This window comes from Cucurbita moschata, unplaced genomic scaffold (assembly GCF_002738365.1).
Source record: "Cucurbita moschata cultivar Rifu unplaced genomic scaffold, Cmos_1.0 Cmo_Scf00070, whole genome shotgun sequence".
Lineage (NCBI taxonomy): Eukaryota > Viridiplantae > Streptophyta > Magnoliopsida > Cucurbitales > Cucurbitaceae > Cucurbita > Cucurbita moschata.
Window position 1 is genome coordinate 388,986 of NW_019268586.1, and position 11,570 is coordinate 400,555.

The 11,570-nt window shown below is 36.4% G+C and overlaps 1 protein-coding gene across 1 annotated transcript in view; it reads right to left on the reverse strand.

Annotated features, from left to right (window-relative positions):
* Positions 1-281: 281 nt before the first annotated feature.
* Positions 282-11,570, reverse strand: part of LOC111438054 — an 82,389-nt gene continuing 71,100 nt past the window's right edge. The window contains exons 48-64 of the mRNA XM_023076009.1: positions 11,421-11,494; positions 10,999-11,344; positions 10,821-10,922; positions 7,777-7,932; positions 7,468-7,646; positions 6,881-7,396; positions 6,447-6,624; positions 6,226-6,362; positions 5,234-5,360; positions 4,347-4,568; positions 3,919-4,278; positions 2,961-3,119; positions 2,588-2,869; positions 2,294-2,509; positions 2,146-2,198; positions 1,322-1,430; positions 282-960 (exon numbers count right to left, since the gene is read on the reverse strand). Of these exons, the coding sequence (XP_022931777.1) occupies positions 613-960; positions 1,322-1,430; positions 2,146-2,198; positions 2,294-2,509; positions 2,588-2,869; positions 2,961-3,119; positions 3,919-4,278; positions 4,347-4,568; positions 5,234-5,360; positions 6,226-6,362; positions 6,447-6,624; positions 6,881-7,396; positions 7,468-7,646; positions 7,777-7,932; positions 10,821-10,922; positions 10,999-11,344; positions 11,421-11,494 (3,564 nt within the window). The 3' untranslated portion in view covers positions 282-612. The remainder of the gene's footprint in view (positions 961-1,321; positions 1,431-2,145; positions 2,199-2,293; positions 2,510-2,587; positions 2,870-2,960; positions 3,120-3,918; positions 4,279-4,346; positions 4,569-5,233; positions 5,361-6,225; positions 6,363-6,446; positions 6,625-6,880; positions 7,397-7,467; positions 7,647-7,776; positions 7,933-10,820; positions 10,923-10,998; positions 11,345-11,420; positions 11,495-11,570) is intronic.

The following is an 11,570-nucleotide window of genomic DNA, read 5'->3' on the forward strand; positions in this document are numbered from 1 at the left end:
TTTTTTTTTTTTTTTTTTTTTTTTTTTTTTTTTTTTTTTTTTTTTTTGTGTAACCTGTTAGATTGCTTTCATATTGTTGTTTTCTACACATTTTCACCAGTCATTTAGTAGCTTTGATAGGCACAATCAATGTCGTCCATCATAAATATGCATGTTTAGACAGAACAGAGATTAAACTATGCATCATGCTATTATTTTATTACATACATTCCCCTTCCAAACAACAGATCTGCAATATTCTGCTTTAATGCATTACAGAAATTTTAAAGAACCGCACATGATTTTATCCATAAAACCCACTGAAAATTTTAGTCAACTCCAGATCTTTTCAACAAGTTGTGACACCTTTATTTTCGTCATTTAACCCATCTCAGGGCAACAAATTTACAACTATTTATAGTAGGCACAAAAATTAAAAATTGATGACTAGTCATGTTCACTCTCTGGTACTTATAAGCTTGAATTTTATAGAACGAAGTACAGTTTAATACATATCGGGGACAAAATCTTGCACCATGTGCACCAAATGACTTTCTGCCTGACTGCAAAATACGTTGTTCATATAAATCTATGTGTTGTGAAGCTGAATTATGCACATCAGTTCATATAACATCAGTGGTTTCCTGATGACGGCAACAGACTGGGAAGTTGATCTAGAACTCTCATCGGCTTCCAGTCGGATTCTTCCTTGCTTTGTCTGAGAGCGACGAAGTGAAGCGCATCGCTTTGCATTTGGTAGATATGACACGCCCAAGGGTATGCATCCGGTGCCGACCAAATCTTTTGTTCTTCAAATACTGTCTCCTCAGCCAGAGATTCCGCCACACAATACACAATGTTAGGCCCTGGCTCTGCAAAATCGGCAACTGCCACACATCCTGGAGAGACGAAGCCTTCTGGAGCCCTTGGATGCCAGATTGATACAGGAGTTATGTAGTCATCCTGGCAGTTTCTCCATACCTGCAGAGGTTTCAAAGTCAAATCTTCAGCATTCAGGAGGAATCTTTGCACATTGTGTTGCGATGGATTTAAGTTAAAGCATGTTCTTTAGTTGCACGTTAAATTCTAATGACCCCCGACACCTCAGACTCCTTCGCCCCCTATAACTGGTATCGCTGCTTGTCCTCTGGTTTCAAGAAAAAAGAGTTTCGGCCAAATCCCCAAGACAAGGATTCAATCTTTATTCAATGGGACAAAAAAGGAGACTATTGGCACTACGTGCTATTGCTATTAAGACATGTTCTTCAGTTGCACGTTAAATTCTAATGATTAGGACAGTGAAAAGGGTTGATAAGTAGTAGTTTGGAATAAAATTTCTTACCAAATCATAACCCACTGGCGGTGCAAACATTCCCTCCATGTAACGGTAAATAGCAGCAACATTTGGAGGATGGCTGCCGAGATGGGCTATATCCCCAATGGAGACGTACCTGAAATGAAATAAATCTCTATTGTCTTAGTGTAGATAAAAGATGAATTTTGTTCATTAATTCGAGAATTGTGTCAATGGGAACATTGTTTGGTTCCCATGAACTCACGATATCAAACTCATTACAAAGGGTATATTCTCAGACAAACATAAGTCAAATCCATGCTCATTGGATTGCTTTTGTTCAAAGATTTTACCCCTTCCAACGATACACAGACATAACAGCAGAAACACTTGGCCCGAAAGCCCGTTTTTCATCTGTGTGATCCGTGTTGCAAGTCTAAATTAGCTTGCTGTTTTTCTTATTTCTTTCCCGAGAATTACACGTCCTTTGATAGATATCATTCATTTTCCGCTTTGTAATAGATATCGTTCGACACTCCACTCAAGCTTAGTAATAGATATCATTCATTTTTCGCTTGGATACTTACTCATAAATTATACAAATATCTCCTAATTCTTTGACAAACCTAGATCTCGATGAATAACCAGCGTCAGATCAAGAAATACCGACAAAACATCTCCCACTAAAGGACTGTCTATAGGTTATTTCCCTTTTTACCCCTTCAATAAAATTGGCTTATAATGGGAGGCCTAACAGGAAAATAAGAAATAAATAAATAAATAAATGAAGGAAAATAAAAAAGTTGCACGTTGCAAGTTGTAACCTAAACAGACATAATGCAAAAGTATTATTTAATCGATGTGGGCATTACCCGTCGGGACATATTGGTCTCCATATGGTACATATCCCTCCGGTCTCTAAGGCCTGGAAACATAAATTTAAAATGAAATCGGTCATTTCAAACTCATAAATTTAAAGTAGTTTAAATTGGTTAAAAATGATGAAAGAACACAAAGCACCTGCTTTTTGCACAATATGCAACGACCTTTTAACTCAAGGTCACTGCTCCAAACCTTCGTAAAGTTCATACTGCGTTTCACAAATCTTCCTTCATCATTCAAGGAACTGGATAACAAAAGCTCCCTCGATCTAATAATGGATTTGTTTAAATTATTTGCATCCCTCCCATCAGCTTCACTCGATGAAAAATAAACATGTCTCTGGCTTGAGGGAACCTAAAGCATTCAGAAAGAATCTAAGCCAAAAAGTTCAATGCTCACAACAATGAAGTGGATAAAACCGATGATGCTGACCTTAAGGACAAGGCACTTCATGTCAGATTGATATTCTCTGCACAATTTACGAACCACTGAACAAATCCTGACAGCTTGAGGTTCTCTTCCTACAATTTCTTCAATATGACACTTTATAACACGAGCAAAATTTTCTGTCCTCTTGAAAGTTTTTAAATGGATGATTAAGTGAGAAGGGTGACTGTTAGTCACTTTTGCCAACTCCAGTGCCATGAGCTCCTCCCAAGGAACGTCCCATAAAATCTTGCAAGGTTTCTTATCCAATTTTCCAGGATCTGAGCACTAAATAGTAACATAGAAGGGGGCAAATATCAAGAATAGAAGAGATTATATTAAAACCAATAAAGGCAACAGAACAAGGGTATTTGCGAACCTGAAGCAGCATGACTCTCTTGTTCGTTACCAAAACAATTCTCTGGTAAGGTACAATGAAGTGTTCTTCATAATAATCAGAAAATGCAAATTTTGAAGGCTCCTTGAAGATTTCAGTACAACCAAAATGTGTACTTCCTTCTGCAAGATGAAGAACCATCTACCCACAGAAAGAAAAAGGATAAGACCATCACAGTTAAAAGAGGGCTTGAAATAAAGTTATAAATACAATTCACAATATTCATTATCTTTCATGGATGTGACTTCCTATTTCACTAAATAAAGAAAATAAGTTAAAAGCATGAAGAATAACCAAGTCTTTGGAATCAGAGATACCATCTCCTTCATAAATCATGGTTTAGGCAGCTTTTTGACGCACATTAGCCTTTCATTCATACATTATGCTAGAAGTTTAGAAACTATTCTTAAATTTTGGATGAGCTTGGCTTAGGTTGTCCGAATAAAAGAAAGGTTCGGCCCCACCTAACCTATCCAGACAGTACACCAAATTGTTCACACAAGGGCAATATTGTCTAAATACTTGAGCAAAACGTTTGGGTAGATTACACTAGATACCCTAGCATAGCTCTGTCGTACATGATTGCGCAGAACAAACACAACATGACATTTTTTGGGCTCAATCAAACATGTACAGAAACTTATAAATGATGTACTCATTGGTATTGAATTAGGCAGGAAAGGCAAGGTAGGAATATTCATAATACCAAGATTATGATTTTATTTGGAAATCTAATAGTGAATTACAGAATATTCAATGCAAAAGGTAATAACTGGAAGGAATAAGAGTAATACTTGAATTTAATGTTATGATGAAATACAAAAATTAGTCAATTACTCTGCTTGCTTATGACATGTTACCCGAAAAGTGGAGATAAACAATAAAATGTTGAAAACTATCAGCATTGCACACATATAGCTAGGTACATATAGAAAGATACCTGTCCAAGAGCTTCTCGGTCACAGTACTCTCTAAGAATACTGTCAGCATGAATGGCCCGAGGGTTTCTAACTCTTTGGGAAGAAACCTTCCTGCTGAAAACCTCTAAACACTTGGAACAACTTGCACCAATTCCATCAACAGTCAGTGAGAAAAAATCTAATGCTCCACTAACTGGTTGTACAATAAATCCAAGAAATGCACGTCCTAATCCATGAGCCAGACCAATTAAACCATTCTGTCTAGCACTTTCCACAGGCTTTGTTACCACGCCTGACACCCCAAAAGCAACACCCTGAGCAAGAGCTTCTGTGCCTTGGATTATTCCATCACGTACACCAGTGATTCTCCGTGACCATACCTGCCCCCAATTATAAGTCAAATCTTTCAACAAAGGCCTATTAATTGCAAATTATGAAATTAAGATACCTGCTTTGACCGCAATTGCAAAAACTGGCCATCAGTTGAAAGTTCGGCAAACCCTTTGCTGAGTGAAGCCAATGTTGAGCTTGTCATGCCAAGAACATCCAATGAAAATATTAGGTGTAAAGGATTGTGAATGAAGTCCCTCCAGATGCGGTTTCCAATGGCAGGAAGAATAGAACTTTCACGCATGTATCTATCCCTGCGCATCACTCTTCTTAGATGCACCTGAAATGACATGCAGCAGTGTATGTTTTCACCATAGGATGCCTTGAAACTGTCTTACAAATAGATTTATGAATGGACGTGCAGAAAACGGTAGAATTACTTTTAAAAATGGTTTCCTTAGATTAAATGGAGATTTAAACTTGCAATACAATCTGGAAGAGAAGTAGCATTAATCAACAAATTTTTTAACAATGATACGAACCAAGAGAGTAGACAAACTACTAATTTACTAGTTACTTTTTCTTTGAGCTCAACAACATAACATGGGATGAGGATTCGAAGGCCTGTCCTTTTAATCGAGGATATAATCCATAACTAGTTGAACTATGCTTAGGTTGACCTTTTACTAGTAACCATTCTACCTTTTAAAAATTATTTTTTAATTTCACAGAAAGAAAATGATAATTTTGGCTACTAATGAGCAGATCTCAATTATAAATCTCTGCATCATCTTCAAACCGAAATTGAATTATTCAGAAGAAAGACAGAAAACATAGGAAACTAATGAAAAGGTCCAGTGCACGGTTCGGCACACTCCTAGCCATATACAGATTAAGAGTGTAATTTTAAAAGAAGACCGTGGTATGATGTACACTGTAGCTTTTAGCTTCTAGGGTAAACGTTTCTTGATTTTTCAACATAAAATTATGAAAGATTAACTCAACCTGTATCTTGAATGCATTCCCGACGGCTGACAGTATGGGGCTCCATATGCCTAGAACTCCATGGGGTCTTTGTGCTGGTGCCGGCTCCAGTACCACTTTCAGCTTTACTTCAGATATTTCTATTAGGCTGAAGAAGTAAACAGAACCATTAGAATCCCGATTTTTGTAATCAATAGGAAAAGCACAGGTGCTCTTCGAGACTGTAAATACAAATAACTAAATGAATTGAGATCAAAATTAATGAATATTAATTAGAGAGGAAATGACATTACAGGGGTTCGAACATAGGCCCTCAACAAATTCTTCGATACTAGGTAACTGTAAAGATAACTCAGGGAGGTCAACTATTTCATTTATTTAATAGGATTGTATTTATTTGTGATCAAGCGGAGGATTTGGAAGTGGGGTGTTTGCGGTGATATGGTGGGTTTGTGGTGCTGAGTGTATGTTGGATCAATGAATGGCTGATGGGCTGAATAAGAATGGGCTCGGTTGCTTGCGGCTACTTTCAGATGCTTGTGACGTGAAGCTACAATAAATAACAGTTGCTTGCGGCGATGAAGTTGTAGATAAAAAAAACGGCTCCAATGGTGGACGGAAGCTATGAAGGGTTCATTTATGGATGATCGGCAGCTATGAAGGGTTCACTTATGGATGATCGGCAGCTATGAAGGTCTCAAACGAAACTTGATCAATAATAAATTTAAATAAGTCCCTAGATACTAGACAACAATAGACCTAAAATAATCCTTAGATTCTATGAAACAATAAAGATAAATTAGAGACGTCAACTACTTTCCTTATTTGATTCCTTATTTGATTGGATTATATAAATATCTTCTAAGTTAAGGTTAATCCTTCCACAACTATGTTAAATCACAACACAAAAGGTTAAGTGGATATGGATTACAGTCAATTTGATTATCTCAATACTCAAAAACTAAAACTACATGCCACCATTCTTGTGCGGAAAAAATGAATGGAAATCTTACTTGATGCGTATTTCTGGATCAGCTTGAGTGATACTAGAACTTTGGGGTAAGCGACCTAGCTGAAGATTATTATACAAGTCAACAACAGCCCAAATAACTGGTTCATGAATGTTAAGCCTCCAAGATTTCTCTGTGACCTATCATGAAAAACAAGGTTTTAATGAGCTAATGAAGGTACAGTTTCTTACTTCGTTATTCTAATATTTAAAATCATACATTACCCGAACACAAATGTATGGGAAGACTCGGATTCCAACAATATTCTCATTCTGTATTGTTATTGTCAATCCAAATGCTGGATGAGTTCTATCTGTGATCTGCTCAGGAGCCAACAACACTGGCATCAATGTAAGGGGGAGTTGATTATCAAGCTGCAAATTACCAAATGAGATCTCGAACCTGCCAAATAAAAGTTGTCAGCTTGATTCATAAATCTCGTAACCTAAGACTTCATCACTCAATCAATTCCAGACATTATCCACAAATCTGGTGTAAAGAATAAAGCACTGAGAGATCAAAGAAAGCGACGAATAAGTATTAACTAAACAAAGATGCCCAGGAAAAGAATTATCACAGTAAGAGATTAAGTCAACTATTCCCAGTTAAAATGTCAAAGGGAATTATCGCCAAGGGGACAAGAAGAAAGTGTTCAAACCTATTTGTTGTTCCACCATCAAATCCAGTTGAATATGAGATAAAAACTCTCTCCAAGTACATATAAGCCAGTTCCTTTGGCTTGTGGTCTATAATAGAAATCCCTACCACTCCTAACTCAACTATAAGCTCAGTGGGTGCTGCTTCACTATCTTGCACCGGTCTCTGCATTTGAGACCTCCAATTTCTTGCAGCCGTTACGTATCCAATCTCTTCATGAAAACCAGATTCCAAATGCTGTCTGTCTCTGAACCGAACTACATTAATATCACCCTCTTTCGCCACATGGCAACATAATTCTGTTTCGGCATCCTCTAAAGAGCAAAATCCCATGCTCGTATTAAGTTTCCAAACTCGAATACGACTATCATTATTAATCTTAGTATCTAAGGAATGTTGGCTATAAGGATCCTCCCAACAAAAATTTGTTGTTGAAAGGGGCGGCAACAAAATCCAAGCTTCTTCACCAAATCCACTCTGACGTAAGTTGATTGTATTGCCAGTTCTGTTCTCAACCCTGATGAATCAAAGTTTTAATTAGTTAGGCACTATAACGAAACATAAACCTTGATACAGGTATGTAAGTACCTGATTGGGCCATCTGCTGATCCAACACGAAACACAATGATATAACGTGATCCTTCTTCGTAGCCACGAACTTCTATCCTCAAAAATCTACGAGTACCATCATATCTCCTCAAGGCCAAAAATATTGTATCTTCCGTTATTTGAAAAGGAAGTGACCAACTGGTATCTTCTAAACGTACCTAAAAAGCAAACACAAACAAAATCAATCAATGAAATAAAAAGTTTTGGTATATTTTACTGTTAGTAAGGATATCGTTTGAAGTACAGCTATATGATTTCGATTTAGTACGTTATAAGAAGTTGACTGACCTGGAATTTATCATGCCCACCAGTTTTCAGAAAGGCAAATGACATTCTTGAATCACACGGATGGAGAACTTTTGTTTCATCTTCATCGCTTAACTTAATAAAAATATCATGACCAAGCCGGTTGGTAAAGGTCATGAATGGGCGAACTGAAATCACCTAAAATAATATGGTTGTGATTTAAGAAGGTGCATAAAATAGTTACTCTTTTTGGGTAAAAAATTGAATTTCATTAGAAGGTAAGATATGCAGATGATCATATAGTTATAGAGAATATCTCCAATTGATCAATAAAACCAAAAAATAACTATAATCAAACTATCCACAATCGTACACCTGTTAATCTAAAGCATCTTCTGAATACTGACTAGAATTCAAATCAATGACAACCTAAAAAAGAAAAGACTCGGGTTCACTTGCACTGAACCCAAGCCATGTTAGAAGTTTCCAGCAGCTTCAAACAAAGAGAGACACTACCAGGAGACAAAACAGAAAAGATGGTGTTGGTTTGTTCTTAATAATTATCAGCTGGAAATATCGGATTCGTTTTCTTCTTTTATTAGCAGTGTAATTATGTGATTATATTATTTGTATTATTCTATTCATTCTTGTAGTGGTGCTTACTCCGGTAGAAGAGTATGCCGTTGAATACTCTATAGAAACTACTACACTTTGCTTTGTTAGGGATGAACAACTTAGCAGGGGTGGAGTGGTATTTATATAGATTACACATTTTCTAGATTTATTCCTAAAATACCTAGATATCTTTACTCCTAAAATATCTAAATATCTAAATCTTTATTCCTAAAATATCTAGACAATGAGATCATACAATTATTGAGCTTGACCCTTGGACTAGCGATGATCTTTTGACATGTATTATTTCTCAATGTAAGTATGGAAATACATAATCTTAGTGAGACATTCTCCTGCACTCCAAGAAGCACCAATTAGAGTAAAGCATCATAGAAGGAAATGTTTTTGGATCTTCTCCATCTTATGGAAGCCACAAAGGACTATCTCCAAAGGAAGACCCTGCACTTTTTGGTCTTTCTGCCATGAAAAACGGTAGATTTGTCGAGAGATAAGAAAATAGTGGGATGTAAACGAGTCTTTACCATAAAATGTAATTTTAATGATAGTGTTGAAAGATATAAAGTAAGACTAGTTGCAAAAGAATTCACTCAAACTTATGAGATTGATTATTAGGAAACTTTTGCTCTTGCTGCTAAGATTGACCTCTTTACCCACTTGATGTAAAAAATGCTTCTCATGGTAATATTGAAGGAAAAAGAATGTTGGCTAGAGCAATCTCTATAAGGGCCCAAACAATCTCCAAGAGTATGGTTTGAACGATTTATGAAAATAGCTACAAGCCTTGGATTCCTTCAAAGTCAAGTTGATTACACCATCTTTATAAGCATTCTACAAATTATAAAAATGTGATTTTGATTGACATTATTCTTATAGTTGACGACGAAGTAGAATCGACCACTTTAAAGGAAAAGCTTGCAAGTGCATTTCAAATAAAAGTCCTAGGAACGCGGTTTTAATTGTATATGTAGATGACGTCTTACAGGTGATGACGAAGCAGAATTGAACACTCTAAAGAAAAGCTTTCAAGTGCATTTCAAATGAAAGACCTAAGAACACTAATGTATCTCCTAAAAATGGAGTTCACGAGATCTAGAAAAGGTATCTCTGTGAAACGAAGAAAATATACTACAGATTTACTTGGAGAAACATGTTTACTTGGATGCAAGAGAGCTGCTACAGATATTGAACCAAACTTGAAGTGAAGGATTAGCTATAGTACCAAAGACTGACGAGAAACTTTTCTATTTGTCTCATACACGTCCAGATATTACATTTGTGCACTCGCTAGGACAGATTCACTGGAAGCTGCATATAGAATCTTGAAATATTTGAAGGGTACTCCAAAAAAAGATATTGTTTAAAAATCACAACCATCTACAGGTTGAAAATTATACTAATGTTGATTGGGCAGGAATTACAGTGGATGGAGGGTCTACGTCGGGCTATTGTTCATTTGTTGGAGTTAACTTAGTCACTTTATGTAGTAAAAAACAAAATGTGGTAGCCAAAAGTAGCCCTATAGAAGAATTTAGGGCTGAAGCTAACTGTATATGTGAAGGAATATGGATGAAAAGATCACTTGAAGAAATGAAGGTTTTTTTTTTTTTGAAAGACACCTATATGTGTGTACTGTGACAATAGCAATAGCTCATAATCTAGTTCAACATGACAGGATAAAGCATATCAAAGTCGAAAAACACTTCATAAAGGAAAAAGTTGAAAATGGGGTGGTATGTATCTCATATGTCCCAAGTACAGAGCAAACGGTTGTAAATATGTTAATTTATTGCAATCACCAATGATTTTATTTTATTCTAATTCTGATTCCTTCCCTTTTTGTATTGAGTTTCTCCTATATAAGAAGGCTATGTATACTATTGACCCATTGAAATACAAGTATTAGTTCCATTATTTTTGTTTTTATTTTTTTTTGGGCAGGGGAGGTAAAAACACTTAGCTAAGAGGACCCTTGTTACACTCCCTCCTTAGTCTACCCAGGCAGATGAGGCTGAGAGACAACATTCCAGTTAACCAGATGAGATCCACCATTTAAATTTTCACCTTGCAAAAAGAGAGCCTTTTCGCACCAGGTCAATACATTTATGCATGTATGCAGGAGATTATAGATTGGGAGTCCAGAGAGACCAGCATGAGAGTCAATTGTCCACCTTTTTACTCTTGAAAACAATACTGTGCGAACGAACAAGCCGTCACAAAGGACTTTAGCCTTCGTTTTTCACAGAACAAGAGCAAAGAGAAAATAGACCAAAGAGAACCATGATAACAGCTAAAATTGCTAGGGGAAAATAAACTAATTCACAAAAACATCACCACGAACTTGTAGAGAGGTAGAAAGCGTACTAAATGAGAAAACACAACTTTTTGGAGGGTGATGCGAAAGAGGAGAGAGCATAACAGGAAGCATCCAGTAACTCAAATCTAAAAATTACCTTGGTTGGTACAGATGGATAGGGACATGGTTTTGTAGAAATGAAAAGCTGCATACGTTTTCCTTCCTCATCATCACAAGCATAGAGATCTAAGGATCCATCCTGCAGATAAAATCAAATTAATAAAGAACTCCTTGACCATTTTAAGAAGATAATGGACCCAAAATTTGAAATTTACCATGTCACCCAGAGGAGATAGTTCTTTAACATCTCCACACTGATTTTTCCCAGTCTGATTAATTGACACAGAGAGGCCCAACGAATTGAAGTTCAGAGCAGAAGCGATTGTGTAACCCTCGTGTATTTCTTCATCAGTTATTTCCTCAAATATGTCAGTATTAGTCTTGGACTTAAGCCGGTGATAAATCTTTCGTGAATCTTTTCTCCCTAATCTGTCTACAAGACGGAGTGTGAGAGGAGGACATCTAGAAATAGAAAACCAGTAAGGTGCGTAGAATCTGATGATCTTCTCCAGGAATGGATGCTCCTTACTATGGTTTTGTTCAAGAATAACTTGAACAACCCTGCACAAACCACAATCACATTGGCCCCCATGAAGATAGAATGAGAGACAAATGGGGTAGGGATAAAAAATGGAACCTTCCAGTAATTGAACTTCTCAAACTTAATGTTCTTGCTGGAACTCCATGAGGGTGGGATATAAGAACGGTTTCCTATTAAAAAGAAAAATGGAGGATGAAAAAGGAAAAAAAAAAAAAAAAAAAAAAAAAAAAAAAAAAAAAAAAAAAA